At 46.7% G+C, this 21,597-nt stretch overlaps 1 protein-coding gene across 1 annotated transcript; it reads left to right on the forward strand.

The window, feature by feature from the left end:
- The first annotated feature begins 14,936 nt into the window (after window positions 1-14,936).
- On the forward strand, window positions 14,937-19,364 carry LOC139758091 (cuticle protein-like). Its single transcript, XM_071679178.1, has 4 exons — window positions 14,937-15,003; window positions 15,662-15,742; window positions 16,406-16,543; window positions 17,674-19,364. The coding sequence occupies exons 1-4, from the start codon at window positions 14,995-14,997 to the stop codon at window positions 17,812-17,814; spliced, it is 369 nt and encodes a 122-aa protein (XP_071535279.1). The 5' UTR covers window positions 14,937-14,994; the 3' UTR covers window positions 17,815-19,364.
- Window positions 19,365-21,597: the final 2,233 nt, after the last annotated feature.

The raw sequence follows: 21,597 nt of genomic DNA on the forward strand, positions 1-21,597 counted from the left end.
TGGAAGGCTATGGTTTAGCACTTTCATGCAATAATCACATCATCAGAGGAGATACAAGAAATATAACAGATGGGTTTTTAACAATAAATTTGACGATATGGTTTGCGGCCATGAGAATATAGAGTTCAAACAGCAATTCGTATTGTTAAGTATGTGAACCACTCAGGAGACGATAATGACTTACAATAACGTTAATCTCCACCAGTTTCCATTCTCTCCCCACATTCCCTTCACCATACCAGTCTTACCCAAGTGTCAGTGCATGGTCATCACCTTTCTTACTCAGCGAGGTCGGAGGGAGGTTTTTTCCAACCCACCAACGCCAGTACCCAGGGCGGCCATGCCCAGCCGCCGCTGGAACATCATAGCGGAGGTAACGGTGAGTCTCCTAGCGTTCCAATACATCCGAGCCACGACGACCCAGGTGTACCTGGTTTAAGTGTGTTACCACACACTCGGTGCGTCAACGCCGGCACACCCGCACCACCACATCTGCTATGACTCTGCTGTGCAGGGGACCGGCCTGGCTCACTGGGTCATCCTGACTGGCGAAGTTCGTCCCCTACTCAGCTGGTTGACCATTCCCTGCTGATCCAGTCATCATGCCCAAGTATCACGTGGTCTAGCTAATGCCAGGAGTTACACAAAGCAGCCCGATCTCAGGTTCGGAAACTGTCTGCAGGAGACGGAAAAGAAGCAATCAATTCGGTACCAGTAAACCAGACAAGCGCCTGAGGTTCGACTGGGAGAGATGACAAGTCGGACAGCTTTGGATCTGACTCGTTCCACGCCACCAGGACCTTCCCAGATACTAGAGCAGTACGCCACACAAGGGCCGACCAGTCTTTCAAATCCAGTCGCAGCAAACGATACATGAACGAAATATTCTTGGCATCTGAGCAACACTTGTAATGTCTTACAAGGATTATTTAGCTATCAGTAAACAGTGTACCACGTATGTCTGTGATGATGAGGCATGAATCACGGAGACTAGAACGTGGTGAGGTCTGTCAGAAGGTAATAAGAAACTGGATTCCAGAGGCGTCAAACTTCACTACATTGTAGCTGCTACACTCGGGTAATCTCGTTCAGCTGCGTTACCTGAGGTAGATGTGAAGAGACATTATGACACACACACACACACACACACACACACACGCACTGCATTATGCCAATACACATAAACTACATTATAATGCTTACATACTTTCACTACACCACACATATATATTTATATACTACAACACAGCCACAGGCTGTATTACATCACCACATATCTACCGCCACACACACACACACACACACACACAACTATCATATCGTCCTCAAACTACCAATAACATCAGGCAGAAGCCCTCTCTTCGTCTTCCTTACTAATCATCAATATCAAAGGGGACGTAATTATCAACACTGTAAGACTTTAATTAATCTCAGAATCGTCTCTCTCTCTCTCTCTCTCTCTCTCTCTCTCTCTCTCTCTCTCTCTCTCTCTCTCTCTCTCTCTCTCTAGTCTGCACCATCCTTTCCCTGAAATAACTCGTAACATCTGGACGTGTTTTACTCAAGTCCGTCTTCCTCTTATTGTCATTTCATTTCAAAATTCGTCTCCTCCTCTTTCCTTACTTCATCGCGCCTCACCTCCGAACTCATCCCTCGGGTGATGACCCTTCGCATCTCCTCACCTAATTTCCTTCACGGGCCTCATCTCCTTCCCTCATTTATCCCAAGCCTAACATAGCCTCGTCCTCTCAAAGGTATTTCTTTCATTTCCCATCAAAGGGGCGTCGTTCCTCCATATAAGATTTCATAGTTTTACCAACCTCTTTTCCAGTGCGACCTGATTAGCAAGACCTTGGCAATCACACACTTCAACCATTCCTTTCCATTTCTACTTTTTCTTTCCCCCCGCCCCCCCCCTTTTTTTTTGCCCTTTTAACCTCTAGGTTTCTAGCACACTTTTTCTTACGAAGTCCACCCCTTTTCTAACCCAAATGAAAACAAGTCTAGTACAACGATAACACACACACACACAAAAATTGAGGAAGAAATCGTGGAGCATGAACTGCTATACAGCTTAGAAATGTCATCATGTGACCACTACTGGGCTAAGCAGTGGTGGCAACCCCCTCCTCACACACACACACACACACACCCTAAAGCTCCTGTTCCGTACAAATCATCATCAGACTGCAGAACTAATGGCTCGGTATCGACATACACACTAGCCCCCCCGTCTCTCTTGAATCAAAGGAAAACAGGAAAGCTGGCTATATTGACTTGGATCCAATCAGATGTGGTATTTCCACTTTCGAGCCAGCGAAACATCAAACGGCAGGGAAAAAACTTGCCCGGTATTAATGGGAACAGCTGTAGTGAACGTTAATTTCCTTACTGTTACGTACGGCGCTCAGATCATAACGAAAAACAAAAACAACAACAAAAACACTGTTAATGCATCTAAGGATATTATAATTTTCATGCCCGTCAGACACCAGAAAAGGCATCTTACTTTTTTGTTTCGTTTCCTGTACAAATTTACCTTATGATGAGCCAGTTTGCGCGATCCATCACGCGAGACATTTACGATTACGTAAAGAAAACAGACCCCCCATGACATCTCCCCTCCGCCCCCATCGCAGACAGACATGAAACACGCCGAAGATCTACCTCCTTTTAGAACTGCCATTACTATTAACAGAATCGAGGTCAGTTCTCTCGTACGAGCGACCCTTTCCCCCAACTCTCGGGGCGCAGCTGACCTAGACTCGTCCCGTCACCTGAACCCGAGAACGCATGACAGGCCACTCAACAGGTCAGAAGGGCAACAAACATCCACGCAATGCGCTGCCCCTGGGTTCATTACGACGCTCGTCTGTCGAGGGAACACGTCCAGGCGACGATTCATTTCCGGGTCATACGACGCTCGCCAGGTCAAGAGGGCAACATTCATACATCTATCCACCCCAGGTCATCCAAAGCCACTGTCTCATCCCGGGTCATACGAAGTTCGCCCAGGTCAGAGGGCAACATTGATACATGATCCATCCCTGGTCATAAGACGTTCTCTCCAGGTCAGAGGGCAACATAGGCGCACATGTATGACCCCCGGATCATACGACGCTTGGACGCTGGAGTCTGTCGACCCACCCAACCTTCCTACACCGTAAGTTTCGACCCCGTAAAAACACGTAAGGAAGGATGCCTGATTAAACGCGTAAATCTAGTTTCTCGCAGCGCCCTTCCAGTCTTGGCCTGTACGTCACACACACACACACACTCTCTCTCTCTCACACACACACACACTAACACACACACAAAAGCCTTTAAATTGCCAATTACATAAATTCAGCTTAAACAGCAAAATTCGCCCGTCGCAATCGCAGAAATCAATCTGTCCGAGAAATGCTAGACCAGTTTGCCTGACGGTCGAGCCAAATAACCTTTATCGGCTCAATGATGTTGTGAAAGACGTCCTGATGAGCTTTAGCCTGCCAGGGATTCCCTACGAAGCTGCGCCACACACACACACACACACACACACACACACACACACACACACACACACTCAGAGGCCTTACGATCATAAAGGATAATTTCTGATGAGTCGAGACGCTTGCTCGTGTCATTTCAGTTTGTCTGTCATTCTTCAGCGAGTCAATAAACTGCTCGGTATAACAACGCTCAATTTTTTCACTAATTTTGGCTGGGGGAAGGGGGTAATTTCTGTAATCATACATCTATAAGGACAAATACAGCATCAAATAAACATACATACCGGTACAAACACGCACATCAGAATTAGAAATTGTGTACACATACAAACACATACACACACACACACACACACACACACACACACACAAACCCACACCTACACACACTCATCAAACGTGACAATCCGAGGTCAGACAGAGAAGTAATTAATCATGAAGCACACAACGGGAGACGTGAACAGAGGCTACAGGGAGGAACCAGCCCCACCAGTGACCCAGGGAGGAACCAACCCCACCAGTGCCTCAGGGAGGAACCAGCCCCACCAGCGCCCCAGGGAGGAACCAGCCCCACCAGTGCCTCAGGGAGGAACCAGCCCCACCAGTGCCTCAGGAAGGAACCAGCCCCACCAGCGTCCCAGGGAGGAACCAGCCCCACCAGCGCCCCAGGGAGGAACCAGCCCCACCAGTGCCTCAGGGAGGAACCAGCCCCACCAGTGGCTCTGGGAGGAACCAGCCCCACCAGCGCCCCAGGGAGGAACCAGCCCCACCAGCGCCCCAGGGAGGAACCAGCCCCACCAGCGCTCCAGGGAGGAACCAGCCCCACCAGCGCCCCAGGGAGGAACCAGCCCCACCAGCGCCCCAGGGAGGAACCAGCCCCACCAGTGCCTCAGGGAAGTCACGAATGTGCTGGGTAAGAAGGGGAATGTCGAGATTGAAACATATACATACACATGCTAATGGACTGACACCAACTAGAAAAAGAGAGAGGCATTAAATTTACCCACCATGGGTAACTATGACCACAACCTTTAGGTTTTCAAAACAGAAGGATGACGCAGACAGTGATCATTTCTTCAGACAGATGTAGGGGAAAGAGCAACCCGGAGAAAGAAACTAGTTTAAAATGATGTGAAGTACTTCGACGAGGGTGGCGGATGAATGGAATAAAATGAGGAATATCGTACAAGCAGACACCAGACGGTACAGAAATGTCAAAAATTGTAAGACAGCAGAGAAATTTCAATAGATAGGGCCCCTACGAGTGTAAAAATCCCTCCCCCCCAAAAAATACAGGAAATTAATTACAACGTCTGTAAATAAACCAATTAAAATAAATCGGCTAGAAGGGCAAAATTCTCATCGTGCAATGTGGGGCATCAATTTGCCAAGAAAATGCAAGATCAGTCTGCCTGAAAACCAAGCCAAATAGCCTTTCCCTGCTCAGTGAAGCCCGGCTGTGGAAGACACTCTGATGAGTTTTAACTTGTGAATGATTCCGTCCAAAACTTGAAGGACTCATTGAGGTGTTAGTCAGGTCGTTACTTAAGTGTTAGTTATCATCACTCGAGTGTTAGTTATCATCACTCGAGTGTAAGTGTAACCATCACTCAAAGTGTTAGTTACTCTCACTCAAGTGTTAGTTACCCTCACTCAAGTGTTAGTTACCCTCACTCAAGTGTAAGTTACCCTTAACTCAAGTGTTAGTTACCCTCACTCAAGCGTTAGTTACCCCTCACTCAAGTGTTAGTTACTCTCACTCAAGTGTTAGTTACCCTTCACTCAAGTGTTAGTTACCCTTCACTCAAGTGTTAGTTACCCTCACTCAAGTGTTAGTTACCATCACTCAAGTGTTCGTCACCATCACTTAAGTGTTAGTTACCCTCACTCAAGCGTTAGTTACCCCTCACTCAAGCGTTAGTTACCCCTCACTCAAGCGTTAGTTACCCCTCACTCAAGCGTTAGTTACCCCTCACTCAAGTGTTAGTTACCATCACTCAAGTGTTAGTCATCATCACTTAAGTGTTAGTTACCCCTCACTCAAGCGTTAGTTACCCCTCACTCAAGTGTTAGAGTATCACCAGAGCAGAGTCTGCAACACAGGTCAATACATATTCCTGCGTGGCGCCTGGGTTATTTCTGACCGCTCCGTCGTTCCCTCGGGATCCGCCTGGGTTATTTACACAGAGTAATGGAGTCATGCATCTTTCTTCCGTTGCTTAATGTTCAAGAATATTTACAGTGAGACAGTGAGAATCACACACACACACACACACACACACATTAAGCGAAAATTCTGATAAAAAGACGTAAAGGAGTACTTTTTTTTTTTTAGTACAAGAGTGGTGGATAAATGGAATGAAACAACATGGGCCCGCTCGGGGTCGGGTCCGCATGGGTTCGAATCCTGGGCGCGACAGTTGGCCCACATTCGACCCCGGTGTTCGACCTCCCCTCGAAGCTGGTTGATAGATGATGGCTGTCTGTGGTGTGTGTGTGTGTGTGTGTGTGTGTGTGTGTGTGTGTGTGTGTGTGTGTGCAAATAAGAAGAATGATATGGTACATCTGCGCAAGGTTATGAGACGGGGGCAACAATGCGAATGTAAAACGCTTTCCCCGTAACACACAAAGATTAATCACAAATAGCCATCACACACACACACACACACACACACACACACACACGCAATCAATCAAAAGCAACCATAAAGTTTTCCGTCGGGCTCAAACGCTACCAAATACTTCAAATAAACCACATACGATGATACAATAACTCAGGGACGATACAGGAGCCTCCTTGGTTTCTAGAGTCGACCCTTCTGATGTTAGTTCTCCATCACTTTGAATCTCATTCAAAACTTGGTTACTCTTATGTTTCTCCCTAGCAAACATGAACGATCTAGTTCCTCCAACCGCTTAGCAGTCTGAGGTAACCAAAACTATTGCGTCGCCGACCTGGTTGGTGAGGCGAGGGTGGGTTCACGCCAGCCTCGCACACTAACGAGACGTACCCTCACCCTTCCCTCCGCTGTACAATCCCTCCCGTCTGTTTACATTCTTGGTTGCGTCATGTACGACTCCGTGTTGACTGATTCACATTTTTTTTTTTTTCCTTCTTTCCTCGAAGTCCATAATGGAAGTGGACAAAGGCGTGGAAATACTGTATCAAGACGAACGTTGGAAAAAGGTAGGCTCGTACGTACATACGACTCTAGGCCAACTGACAAACACGTAAGGCTAATGGAAAGATGGCAGACACACACACACACACACACCACACACACAAACACACACATTCAATAACTATCTACCTATCTCTCACATTATATCTATCTAACTCTCTATATGTACGACTCTGATGACGCCAGCCAGTGTTCGTGAACTGCGCCTTCCAAGAAAAAGAAATGAAAAAAAAATCTAGTCTCTAACTATATGGGACTATGGACTGTGGTAATTCTATACCGTCTGTCTCCCCCTCTAAACTGTTACTTCATTAAACCTCCACACCCTTTAAACTGTTGACGTAAACTTCCCTCCCAACTACTTCATTAAACTTTCTCCCCCTTCCCTACAACCTCACTAAACTTTCTCTCCCTTAATACTGTTAGGAAAACTTCGTTCCCTCTCCCATCCTCCCATCACCTATACAAAAAAACCAAGTAAAAAAACTTTTTCGCTCTTCAAGAATGTCACACTGGCACTGCTCACTGGCCTTGTTTTTTTTTTCTATCTCTCCTAGATCTTTGTTCGCTTCTCCTTCGTTATCGCAAGCTTGAACAGTCAACTGCATCTCTCATGAGAGAATTTCATCACCAAACGTCCAGTCCTCTCGACAGAAAGCTCACACGCGAGGTATATCTGCATCCAAAACATTCGCCACCTAACCTTCGTTATCTAAACTCCCATAGGCTGTTGCCTCCCTACACACACACACACACACACACACAAACACACATTCTCGTAGCTTCTTTCCCTATTCTCTCGACTCAAAACTTCCTTAAAACTTGCGTCTCTTGATCCATTACTTCCTTAAACTTCCCTCCCTTCAAATCGTTTTTACGCAAGCCCTTCCTCCCATTCGTCTAGCTGTTTCACGCGCAAACCTGCACCTGAGAATTTATTCTAATACATTGCTTAAACCATCATCATCACCCAAATATACTAGATCACCCTAACCTTTGCATCTTTCTCATGCTAATGTTTTCCCCTCTTGGTCGTAAGTACACACAAATGATGGAACCATTCACGGTAAATGAGCCTCATCAATATTCCCTACACACACACACACACACACACACACACACACACACACACACACACACACACACATAATCTAAATATGTAATGGCATCTTCGAGGACAATTTACGTCTTAAAAATGAGAAACTTTACACCTCATCTGACACATAACTGAACAACGAGGCGGAGAAGTACGGCATTCCTTACACGAGAGAGAGAGAGAGAGAGAGAGAGAGAGAGAGAGAGAGAGAGAGAGAGAGAGAGAGAGAGAGAGAGAGAGAGAGAGAGAGAGAGTAAATAGACTATCAGCATACATCAAGCTCGGGCAAGAAGCACGAATGAACAAGAGACGTGCGAGATGCTTGCTACAAGACGCCGGGGTCAAATTTAGGGAGGGTGAGAGACATATTGGCGCTCTCTCTCTCTCTCTCTCTCTCTCTCTCTCTCTATATATATATATATATATATATATATATATATATATATATATATATATATATATATATACTTGAAACTAAACGAAGGAGCAACTTACACAACAAGGTCCTGGGAGGGAAACCAGACAATCAGCTTCACAGAGCTAGTTTTAGTCTCATCACTTTATTTACCACCCCACACGCTGAAGTGTGGCCAAGACATGACAGGCACCCGGCACACTCAAGTGCACGAACACTTTACAGGTGATTATGAGGCAAGTTACGATGGCGGCGGGCCGAGGGAGGGTGGGGTGTCCAGTATAATCCAGTGCGTGGATACAAACGAAGCCCAGTGTGTGTGTGGCACATTCAGCCAACAAGGGCGTCGCCTGCGGCCCTTACCCTGGGAGAGTTATAACCTGTGCTTCCTCCCCAACGTTGATGGTTGTCCCTGATAATATATGCTGTACTATATTCCGGTCCGACGAAGCATAGCTGCATCAGCCATTTGCACGTAGGTTTATGTGTGGAGCTAAACAATCATCCACCTAATCCTAGCATCGTATAGCATTAAAGGTGATCCTCAAGGGTTAATTAAGGCAGAGGCGCGGACATCTGCTGCCACACGGTGGTGCCGTCGAGTCCAACAGGTTACCACTTAATAGAGAGGAGAGACACCTGCCCCAGTCTGTGACACCTGTAGTAGCGATATTAACGTGGAACATGTACTACCGGAATGCTGAAGACACAGGAGTCTCGGTGTCAAATATGAGATTCGTCGTAACAAAGGAAGAAATTAAAATGTTGGAAACATTTCAGACACTAATGTTAACGGAAATACACATGAATCTTTTCAATAAAGTCAAAATATACAATCGTACAAGAATAGCTTTTTAAGTTTTCATTTATCTTCATGCTAAAAGAGAGAGAGAGAAAAAAAAACTGCTGAATAAACACGTTTCTAGCGTTTTACAGATTCAACAAAATCAATCAGTAAATGGGATACATTAAGCTATGTTTATCGAGGAACAAACACAGGTGTAAAACGCCTCACACGCTTTATGATTTCTTTCACACGTGTGCGTTTACAGGCGCAAGAACAAGCTGAAATACAGAACACAAACCTCAGATGTGTTCAGAACACGATCCAGCATTGCGTCCTACACAATGTCACTACTTCACGCATTCAGAAGGCGAATTACTGTTGCGCTAGAGAAGTGGGAAGCAAGTCTCGTTCACACCACAACCACCTCACCTTCACCCACTCGAACATCAACCAACACACGCAAACATGTGGAAGGATTTCATGACATCACATCAGCACGCATGGCTTCTGCCAGGCCAACACTAGCTGTCAAGGGAAGGAGGAGGAGACAAACAAGGACCAGAAGTGGCTGATGACCAGATACACAATACACCGATGGCATTACCGGCACTGGCGGGTGTACATCGGCAAGAAAGGGTTTGACAGAGCAACAGACACGAATCAATATCCTTTATACTCAGGTAACTGGAGTGACTCTTAAATCCTCTAAGCTTGGCTCAACTGAGGCCCTCCCACGCGCACCACCATCTGCTACCGATCATGACCCACCAGATTACTGCAAGTTGCTGAGCCCTCCTGATAAGCGGATCAGAGCTCACTTCGACCAAGAACAGCGACTGATACCTTTCGCAAGCTGGAGGATGCCACCCACTGTTAAGACTAAATGATCAACTAGTACCCAATGGATGAGCCAAGCATTGCTTTCGATGAGCAAGCATTAGCAACGATCAGGTCAAACAATACGTTGAGGAAGAGATGAATAAGTAAGTAAGCCGTTCCGAACGATCAAATGCCCATGAGGGTTTTATGAGTGGTCCCTGCTTCTTCTGCTGGTGCGTGCTGTCAGGGGCTTTATACTCCTGCTGGTGCGTGCTGTCAGGGGCTTTATACTCTTCTGCTCTTATTGTCAGGAACTCCATTCTCTCCTGCTGGTGCTGAGAGAAGTTATACTCTTATGCTGGCAGTGTCAGGAGTTTTACACCCCCTCTACTGGCGCGGTCACCAGCCTCGTCTCCTGCTAGTGATGTCGCCAGCTTTTTTATCATTCCAAGACATAAGTCATCCAAGGCCCCGTCGTTCCCCTGACTCAGAAGCGGCTGTATACTGCCGCAGTTTGCCACACTTCTCAAACACGACTGGATGATCTGGACATGAAAGCATTGGGCCAACACTTTCCTCTGTGTTGTGAATGACCGCTGCGTGAGCGTCTGTGGATCTCCCAACTTGGAACAGATGGCAAGAGACGTTTTCCCTAAAGCCAGCCTGTGTGATCATTCTCGACAGACGACCGTCATGCTCCACCCGGCAACAGAGGCCTTCCCACACGAGACAGGATCTGAATGATTTGAGGGGACTTTGTATAGCGTTAGAACCCAATGGTTACTCACAGCTTTAAGGCCGGAGAAAGAATATCTAGAAAACTTAAAAGTTATATACACTGAATATCACACACACACACACACACACACACACACACACACACACACACACACACACACACACACATATATATATATAATACTGGCTTTCTTAAATCATATTTAAGATCATAAGTAATTTACATAAAATCATGTATTCTGGCTTCATTTAAACGAACTCATTAATCGTTCACGCATACATTATTGACTGAATACTTTTAATTCCATCCACTATTATCCAAGGTGAAGCCACTGAGTTGCATTCGAAAGTCACAGACGCTTGTGCACCGTCTTCGCAAAGCCTGCACTGAATTACGACTTTTTCATGAGCTTAAAACAATATTTTTTCTAACTTAAACATGAACTTAAAACAATTTTTTTCTAACTTAAACATGATAAAAAATGGGAGCGAGGAAGCCCCCCCAGGTGCTGGCATACCCTATCACTGATTTCACTACCAGACTGAATGAGAAATTCTGAGAGAATCAAGAAAATGACGAACGTAAGATATTCTGTCGTAGATTCCATTTCAGTATCAGTATCATTCTCAATTCAGTCTCAGGTCATGAATATTTCAGAGCCCAGATATAGCCATCCTTCAAAGACACACACACACACATGTGCCCCCTTTAATTAGGTTCCACTTGAAAGAAAAAGATTTTCAAAAGGATAAAAAAAAAAAAAAAAAATTACCCCCCTTTCCTTTATGACTTTCTAATGAAATCAACTTTTAAGCGACGCGACACAAGAGTAGCTTAGTAGTCTCACTGGAACACAGCTCTTGTTTACATCCAATTAGGACAAAAAAATGGCATCAGAGTTTTGGGAATAACACATGCAATACTACACACACACACACACAGCCCGTCTTATACGGGGTCTCTCTCTCTCTCTCTCTCTCTCTCTCTCTCTCTCTCTCTCTCTCTCTCTCTCTCTCTCTCTCTCTCTCTCTTTATAGCTCAAGGAAATCAATAATATGGTCCACGTAACTAAATGTTTTCTTAAGAGCAACCGCTGACGCAAGCAACACACCCACACGCGGTCTGAAAAAAAAAAAAGGGGGGGGAAAAGAAGAGGAACAAATTGGCGCTGCACACTGTCTTGCATATTTCCGCATCCTAAAAATGATGGGGGTTCTGTTTCACAGCTATGATCTTCCCGGCTAGAAATACCTTCTACTGTCTGACCACAACTGGGGGTTAGAGACATGGGTTCGTGTTGGCATACATTAGCTACTATGGTGAAGGCAGGGATGTCCCACTAGGCTGTGAAGGAGGTGTAGTACCGTCAAGAGGGGTGGGATGTATGAGTGACGGAAGGTCCCCCCACGTTCACTCACGTCAAGTCTGTCGTCTATAACACCCTGGCGACGGTTGATAGAGGGACGAGACGGAGAAGCGTTCCGGTGTTCCTCCGCCTAGCCCTTTGGTGCACATGACCCGACATGAAACTCCCACAGCTTCTGATAAGCTGTGGTTAATGCCAACGTCTCACCACAGTTTCTCCTGGTGAGTTATTTCACCCAAAGTGCGTGTGTTCCCAGTGGCCTGGTCGGTGTGTGTGTGTGTGTGTGTGTGTGTGTGCGTGAACGTTTTTCCCCCGTGTCTTTCCCTATTGCTTCTGGTGGAGGGTCAGCTGCGCGTCTCTGATTTGATCCGCTGTCACAGACTGGTTCATGGTGCACCCTCTGCTCGTCCTCTTAGCGGTGGTGCAAAAGGATGACGTGTGGTCAACACACAGGGTCTTTGTCAGGTCTCAGCGAGTAGATAAACATCACAGTGAAAAACTGATTGCTTAAAAGCTTCGCCGTTACTCATATGTTAAACTGAGCGACTGGATGCAAAAAGTTGGTATAACCTTAGAATTTCAGGTATCTAATCATGAACAATAGGGCGTTGTGCCACTCACTTCATCAGTGTCCTGACCTTAGCGATAACCCACAGTGTGTGTGTGTGTGTGTGTGTGTGTGTGTGTGTGTGTGTGTGTGTGTGTGTGTGTGTGTGTGTGTGCTTGCATAAGTGTGTATATTTTTCTCCATTGTATTTGCGTGTACCTACTGAAGCGAACAAGTTGCGGACGTGACTAAGAGGCTAAGTACCGTGTGTTCTTAGGCAAAGGTTTGTAATGCAACACAGACACACACACACACACACACACACCAAAGGAAAACAAAGATGCCACCAGAATCAAGCAAACTGAGTTGCGGTGAGAGGTGAGAAGCCCCAAATTTGTTAACCATGGTAGAGTAAAGAGGAAGGAGTGATTTGATCACAACTTTTATGTTGACATAGTTTAATGATGTCGTCGGCAGTCAATCAAGATGCAATGGAGAACTTGTACATGCTGAGGGAAGTGGATGAGTAGAATAAACCGGCACATGAGATCGTGAATGCTGACAGCATGCCTAAGTTTGCATCAGGAGGTATGACAGCTTTTCCTTTTATCACACAGGAAAATAAAGATATTGACTGGAATGGCTCCGTTCGATTCCAAGGCTCCTAGTGCTGGACTCGGTGTCCACTTCCTTGCGAAAATAATCATTTAATAACTATGCAACCTCATAAAACACGTCCCGAACGACTATGATTTTGAGGAATACTTGTCATAACCGATTCTATTATCATATAACAACTGTGATTGCCTTTGCGAGTACATAATGATCTATCTACGGTGGAACCTCAGACAGTGTTCTGTAAAACCCATGAGTGCTACCACCTCATCAACCTGAAGATAAAAGTAAAGAGCTTATCACACAACCGTCATACCGGGAAAGCAAATGGTAAAGCCCGTCATGACACCCGCCAGGGAACCAATCGGTTTAAGAGACCAGTGCAGGAGTTCGCCCCTCGCCTCCTACTTCTGACCAGAGGCACAAAAATGAAGATCACACGGATCAAATGTGAGGCCGAGGAGTGCATACCACACCACACAACAGCTGTGCCATCTCTGCCCAACCAAAATCCAAGAGGGATTAATTTCTGCATCATCCTACACCACAAGAACTCGATGATCACAAGTGTAAGGCCTTAAGGTCTAGCTGGGGTGGGGTCCTAAAACGCGACGGCGACTTACCTTGAGCTACTACCACCCCTGTTGTCCTTGCTTACCCTGGCTCCTGCCAAACCACGACCAATACCACTGGGGATCATAGTACACAGATTCAGCCGATTTCTTAGCCTCCATCCTTCTGGAAAGCTAGGATGCTGGTGGGTTTCCAGACAACCGCTGCCTGGAAAGCTAGGGTGGTGGTGGGTTTCCAGACCACCACTGCCTGGAAAGCTAGGGTGCTGATGGGTTTCCAGCCCGCTTCCTCAAGAACTGGTGTACTGATGGGTCTGTGACCAGCTGCCTGGGAAGCTAGGGTGCTGGTGGATCTCGACTCTACCCAATCACTATTGAAAAGGGAAAGAGGGGGCACTACAACCAGTCCCTCTCTTCCTCTGTGAACGTCGGTAAGTCTTGTGTCTGCACTGGCACAGGTCAGGGCAGCCACTAGTGCTCCAACCACCTCAGCTGACCTGTGGTTACACCAACTCAGTCAGCGTCCCACCAGGGATCACCTCCCTTCCGTCATCTCCCTCACTGTCATGCTGGATGCCAAGACATCTTCAACCCCGATCATCTACGTCTAATTCTGATCGCCTACTCAAGTCTCCAGTCTCTTATCTTTAGCTTCGGTATTTCATATTCACCAATGATCCTCCACTTCCAGGAGGGACCTTTTCACATGAGGCCTGGCCTCCCGTTTCCAGCACTCCATCTTTCCAGTAACACCATCGACTCTCAAAAGACACACGAATTTTCAAAGCACGTTACCTACACAGCTTCTACATCAGTACGTCCTAACCGCATGAATTTCCTTTTCGCCGCCTCCCTGGTTACCCCGCAAAACACCGGACATCAACATCGGAAATTCATTTTTTTTTTTGTTCATCTTCGGCAGAGCCACGGAGGAACGCACCATCACCACCATCATCTTCATCACAGACTCAGCCCAAACAGGAAACCTCGTTGATGCCATCTGCATCAGTACCTGGGTACAGACTGTTGGCGTGTGTGTGTGTGTGTGTGTGTGTGTGTGTGTGTGTGTGTGTGTGTGTGTGTGTGTAAAAAGACGGGATATACCAAAATGTCAGCTGCCACCTCCGTGCTGCAAGGTGACTAGGGATGGGAAGACAAGGTGCTGGAAGCTGGCACCTTGGCACCGTCGTCTTGCGAGATGTGAGCAGCCATGGCCGCCGCCGCCGAAGGGAGAGGCACCCCCCCCCCCCCCAAGGCTAGGAGGCGCTGCTGCCCTTCATCTCCCTATATAAACGGAGAGGTGCGAGGGGGAGGCCATCACTTGCTCCATACCAGCCACACCACCGTCGCTCCTCATCCCCCACCATGTATAAGGTGAACCCTGCTAACACGTATCTCTAACATTACCATCATGATGATGTGTGATCTGTTCGTAACAACAGATACAGACCCATCGCTAAACACTACAGAAGGTTAAAATTACGTTTGACAGTTTTACTTCAGAATAATGGTAAGTGATTTTTATTGCCACAATATCACCATTCGCCGATACCATTCGTTAATTAAGATACTCTAATTGACATGCTCGTCGAAAGATACAGCGATATTGATGTCTTGAAAATAAGCAAGTACCTAGCTAATAAGTCAGTCAGTTACTGCATCTGCGTGAAGCGTCACTCATTTTAAAAACATTAAGCAAACCAATCGGTAATAAATTCAATGACGAGTCAACTAAGATATCTCTACCAAACCTGAGCAACTCAGGTGTTCTGTAAGTCTGCGCTACACAGGTGAAGTGCACGTTGACAGATGTGTGCGCAAGACAAGAGCAAGCGCAAGCTAGACTGGGTTAAGTGCACGCCGACACGCGTGTGCTCTCAGATCAAGTGTGCGCTAGCAAGTGTGTGCGCCCAGAGCAAGCGTGTGCTAGTGTGCGCTACGCAGGGTAAAAGCATAAGTGCACTAGCGGTGTTGGTAGTGTAGGTTCCAGTGACCCCGATGCGGGTGTTAACCGTGGTTGTTGTGCCAACAGGTGTTCGTGCTCGTTTTGCTGGCGTCCGTAGTCGCTGCCGACCCTACCAACCAGTACCATCAGCCTCAGACCTACAAGGAGGTAAACCCACTCATACCGCCCACTCATCCACCCACCCACACACACACACACACAGACATTGCCTCCTCCAGTCAACAGGAGCAATACTACAACACAGTTATCATCATCTCAAACATAACAATAACAAACACTCTCATCAAACCATTGTCTTGCTATAATATTCACATCAACAAATGCCTACTTATTCGCATCACAATTATCTACAAAGCTTTCCGTCCACTGCACACTAAGATAATCTTACCTAGATATATGCAGCTATCAATCATAGTGAAACATCTGTATATACAGAGAAAAACATTTTGGGTGATCGGGGCCTGAATATGCAAGAGGGTGAAAGGTGTGTGCACGGGACAGAGTAAATTGGAACGATGTGGTATACACGGGTAGACGTGCAGTCAATGGATAGAGCCACCGTGTGTGAAGCGGCCGGTGTAAACTATGGATAGGTCTGTGGGACCTGGTTGTGGATAAGGAGCTGTGGTGTCGGCGTATTAAACATACCTGAAAGAGAATGGATGTGAGCGAATGTGGCCTCTCTTCGTCAGTTCCTGGCGCTACCTCGCTCTCCCGGGAAATGGCGAAGATGTATGAAAGAAATTCATGATATACATATAACAACCTAAGTACGATGTTCTTGTAGTTAAACAAACATGTTTCCCTCAGGAGCCCAAACCGTACTCGTTCTCCTACGGCGTCAAGGACGACTACGCCGGCACCGACTTCGGCCAGGACGAGTACTCCGACGGCAACAAAGTCCGTGGCTCCTACACCGTCCAGCTACCAGACGGTCGCAAGCAGACGGTAAGACCACGCGGTTCTGTTGCAACCACCTCATCCTCGTGTTAAAAGAGGCGAGGTGGGAATAAAACACAAGGTTGAGGCGGAGCTTTGATACAAACGTTTCGACACGAAAGACTTCGTCAGGGACGAAACGTTTGGGATAAAGGCTTCAATATTGTGTTATACTAAAACCTCCACTCCATCATATGTAACTATGGGAGTTATTCATTCATATATGAGGGGAATGCGGGTCTTACACCTCTGGAGGTTTTAGCTATACATACTTGCGAGATGGAGTTACAATCCAAAGCCAACCAATGCATCAGCTTTCCCAGCATGACCTCGAAGCTTGAGCCATATGCCGTACTCAGCAGTGTTGGCACACTTTCTCTCCTTAATAGATGTATTACTTCGGTTTCTGCTCCTGAAAGCAAGCAGCTTGTGTGCCCGCCATTAACTAGAGCACATAATACCCGGCAAGCCACTGCGTCACATGGCTACTGCGTGGCCGCTGGTAACTCCAGGGTGGGCTGTTGTGATATCTTCTTCTTTCCTTACACCGCATAGCTTTGGCACTATCTTTACCCCTCATGTCTTCCCTAACCACTACAAAATGCTCCTTTTTAAGGGGCAAATTTTCCACTTCCTCCTCTACTATTCTGATATTTTTCGTGTATGATAATTCCTTCTTTTTAAGCCATGAGATATTTCAATAACTTTTGTCCCTAGCTGAAAAATTGTATGTTAATCTCAAAGTTGAAAAGTATCTAACAGTAATATGTATGATTCATCAGTAGTGCAGTAAATGTCTGTCCGTATGCATATCACCTTCAGAATTCTGTAACTGGGAACTGGGTTCATATCCTCCCTTAACCTTAAGCACGGTGATACACTCCTTGGGTACAATGGAGAAACCTTTTTAAGGTCAGGTCAAAGGTGTGGCCATCATACCCAAAGGTCGCACAGTCGTCGCCAGAGTTGAGAGTCATACTTGGCTTAGGTGACGTTCCTTCACACCTGAACGGCTCCGGAGTACATTGTAGGCCTGAGCACACGTCATCTGTGACGTAAGACACCTCCGAAAATACTATGTGGGATTAAACTGTAGCCATCCTACCCACGATAACAACATGAACCTTCCTTCTCCCCAGGTGAACTACGAGGCCGACCATTACAAGGGCTTTGTGGCTGACGTGCAGTACTACGGCGAGGCCCAGTACCCGCACCAGTATGGCCCTCCCGTCACCTTCAGGCCCCACAAGGGGTACCAGCCAACCCCCTCCTACCACTAGGTTACTCACCCTCACACACCATTCTGCGAACTACTCAGATCAATGTTCAGTTAGTCTCCATAAGTCGCTATATACATGTCACCAACAGTCACCACCTCAGGCAATGGCTGCACGCATCACGCTAGCTTTGTACAAAACGTGCATTTCCATCCTTCAGTTCCCTCACCCACTCTAAAACTCCCCACTGCCCAAAATCCGTCTCGTAAGCCTCTCCCCACCCACGTCGTCCTTTACCGTCTAACTGTAACTTCAGGCCAACCTCTCTTTAGCCCCTTACTATTCCCAGCGTCTAGCCCTCTCACCGCCCCCTGGCTACTCACTCAACACTCCCTTCCATTTCCACTCGTTCCCCCCATCCATTAGCACAAGTACCCTGTGATACGCCATTTCCAGTGCTTATTACCAGAACCATCTTCCCCTCTCGACTTAGGCCAACCATGACCTCCTCGCCATCTCCCAAACTTGTTCCAGTAGTGTCCAGAAACGGCGCCACACCTCAAGTTACTGCAACATTACTGTTATCTCTGTATCTCCTCCTCTACGTTCAGCTAAAGCTCTGAGCGGGAAAAAAAGGAGCATCCCAGAAGAAAATGCTGCGAGGGCCTCTTGCTGGTGTTTTGTCTGTTCCAAGGCAAAGACGTAGGATATTCTCCAAAGAGCATCTCATCTGTGCTTCGTTTGTTTCCCAAGCTACGCTTGACCATAGAGATGCCCTAAAAAATTAAAAAAAAAAAAAAATTTCTTTGCGTTTCGTTTCAAAAACAAAGATGCAACTCTTTGGAGTTCACGCTCCAACGGTCTCCTGCTTCGCTAACGTTGTAAACAGTGAAGTAACACAACAATGTTTGTCCTTTGTTCCTCTACCAAAGAAGCGACGAGTGAAGAAGTGCTCCAAGCCAACTGGCTCGTGTTTTCCCTTCAAGCAATGAATCAGCGCAACGTGAAGTGCTTTTGGCGGCTGACTGAGATGTTTTCGATCGTTCTTCTGGTATGGATCTAACGTGAAGAAATGTCGGGAACCAGGTCACCCCAGCAGCGAACTGTGAACGAAAAGATAGTAAGGCGCCCCCTGGTCCTGACGTCACCCCGCGCGTGTTGCAAGTCGTCCACATTTCGCTGCTGGAATAAGATATTCTACAAGAAGCTTACGTCATTACCGAGGAGTCGTGATGCCCACAAGACACCTCCAGCGCCTCTAAAGGAGCACAGACACTGCAAGACGCGCACGGTGCATACCCGGTGAAATCCTGGCTACGAGGGATCAGAACACACAGTGCGTCTATGACTACCTATGAGGATCCCAGACTCTCTTCATAAGGACCCAAGACTATCTACAAGGACCAAGGATCTCCTGCAAGGGGTTCAGATCACACATACGACAGGCTTGGACCACCTGTGGGTTTAGATCCCCTCATAGCAAGCAGAGCCGTCAACACAGGGACCAATATCAATAGAAGAAATCAGAGGTACAGTATATACGGTAAACAAAAACCTCACTCCTGCCCTTGATGTACTGTTGTACACACAGAAAAAATTATATTTTTTTTGCACGAAAACTTTGTCTTTTATTTGCAACATCAGCTCAACCTTTTGCGAATATTCACTCAATATGAAACAAAAAAAGAAGGGAAAAAGTCTACGACTGACTAAAATAAACACGAACTCCTGCATCAAATATCTAAAAAGAATTATACTAGAAGACAAACTCTATAATCGCGTGTCTACATATCAAGAAGCCAAAACCTTCCATGCCTTCACAATGACAATGAAAATCAGCTTTTCTCGTGATATAACGGATCCAAATTACAGCCTTTGTATGGGAACAATGTGGAACTCGAGAGCGAGGGGGGGAAAAAAAAGGGGCTCGATCCTACGTGACCTCTTTAACAAAGCCTAATCCTTTAATTTAATTCAGATGACCATATTGTCCATTCCAGCCAGCTCACAGCTGCCACACAGGCCAAGTTAACCTACTAACTACCAGAGAGAGAGAGAGAGAGAGAGAGAGAGAGAGAGAGAGAGAGAGAGAGAGAGAGAGAGAGAGAGAGACTACTTACCCTAGCCTAACCAACGCACAGATGCCACACAGGCCAAGTTAGCCTCCTAACTACCAGAGAGAGAGAGAGAGAGAGAGACTACTTGCCCAAGCCTAGCCAACTCACAGCTACCACACAGGCTAAGTTAGCCTCCTAACTGCCAGAGAGAAAGAGAGAGAGAGAGAGAGAGAGAGAGAGAGAGAGAGAGAGAGAGAGAGAGAGAGAGAGAGAGAGAGAGAGAGAGTACTTAGCCTAGCCTAGCCAACTCACAGCTGCCACAAAGGCCAAGTTAGCCAACTAACTACCAGAGAGAGAGAGAGAGAGAGAGACGACTTGCCCAAGCCTAACCAACTCACAGCTACCATATAGGCCAAGTTAGCCTACTAACTACCACGTGGAGGGAGACCACTTACCCAAGTCTAGCCACACACGTAAAACACAACCAACACTAGTCTACCAAAGAGCACGAAAGACCCACGAGAAAAAAAAAAAATACCTCAACGAACGTTAGGTAAACTGATCAATTTACGATTTACAGGAGACGTGGATCACAAGGGAGTTTCTGTCGTTCATTTTTCCCAGCTGCTCTTCCTTCGCCGCTCCGTGTGCGGGGTCAGCCAATCGGCTATTCATCAGCGTGGCCTCATCCGTTGCCACACCAAGGGTGTGTGTGTGTGTGTGTGTGTGTAGGGGAGGAGGCTGTCTGGCTCTCTCCCCCTCCGTCCTCTTAACAACTGATGGTGACTGGCTGGTGACTGGCAAGAATGTTATTGATCGACACCAACCCGCCCCCCCAAGGGAACCTTCGCTGCTGGATTTCTGCTCCTTAAATTCTCTCCGCCTCCGCTTTTACTGCGAGCAACACCAACAGCTGGTTCTTCCCCTCGCCAGATGCACCCATCTGGATATCCACCCCCCCCCCCCTAAAAGCCTCCACGTACACACCTACAGACGCAAAGGGGTCTGGCCTTTCCAAGCCAATTATACCATCACCCCGTTTTCTTTAAAAGAAAAAAAAATTACTTGGGCTACACTTTCCCTCGGAGAAAGAAACCGTAATCGACGCTGTCATCGGGGAGAGAGAGAGAGAGAGAGAGAGAGAGAGAGAGAGAGAGAGAGAGAGAGAGAGAGAGAGAGAGAGAAATTTACGGACCCCACGTACAGCCGGCACCAGTGTACAAAACACTTCGGTCCTGAGCCGCCCGCCTCCCCCGCCCCGCCGCCGCCGCTGCTCTCAAGCCTTCCTTATCTCTCGTTGGTTTTGCTACACGTCACACGTTCCTAAAGGTTGCCCTCTTGTTCCGAGGCGTCCCTCGTCAGTCTCTCTCTCTCTCTCTCTCTCTCTCTCTCTCTCTCTCTCTCTCTCTCTCTCTCTCTCTCTCTCTCTCTCTCTCATAAAAACATTTACACACACACACACAGGCACAATATTTGGTGCTATAAGCACGTTTTACTCTTAAACATCCCTCATTATTGAGGAAGATGGCAATTACAGGTCGAGCCAGTCTCTATTTGGGGTAAAACAATACTATGCAAAAACAATACACAACTGAAATATTTACACGACATATTATCTATAGAAATATATCTATACACATAAACACACACTAACACATTTCAAACTTCCCTCTCACACGATCTTCCACACTATCACCATAAACACACTCTGGAATTACATTTACCACACTCCAACACACCCAGGGTTCCCCCAGGCTCATACACATCCCTTCACATCCACATTCTCATA

This window comes from Panulirus ornatus, chromosome 29, assembly GCF_036320965.1.
Source record: "Panulirus ornatus isolate Po-2019 chromosome 29, ASM3632096v1, whole genome shotgun sequence".
NCBI classification, from domain to species: Eukaryota; Metazoa; Arthropoda; class Malacostraca; order Decapoda; family Palinuridae; genus Panulirus; species Panulirus ornatus.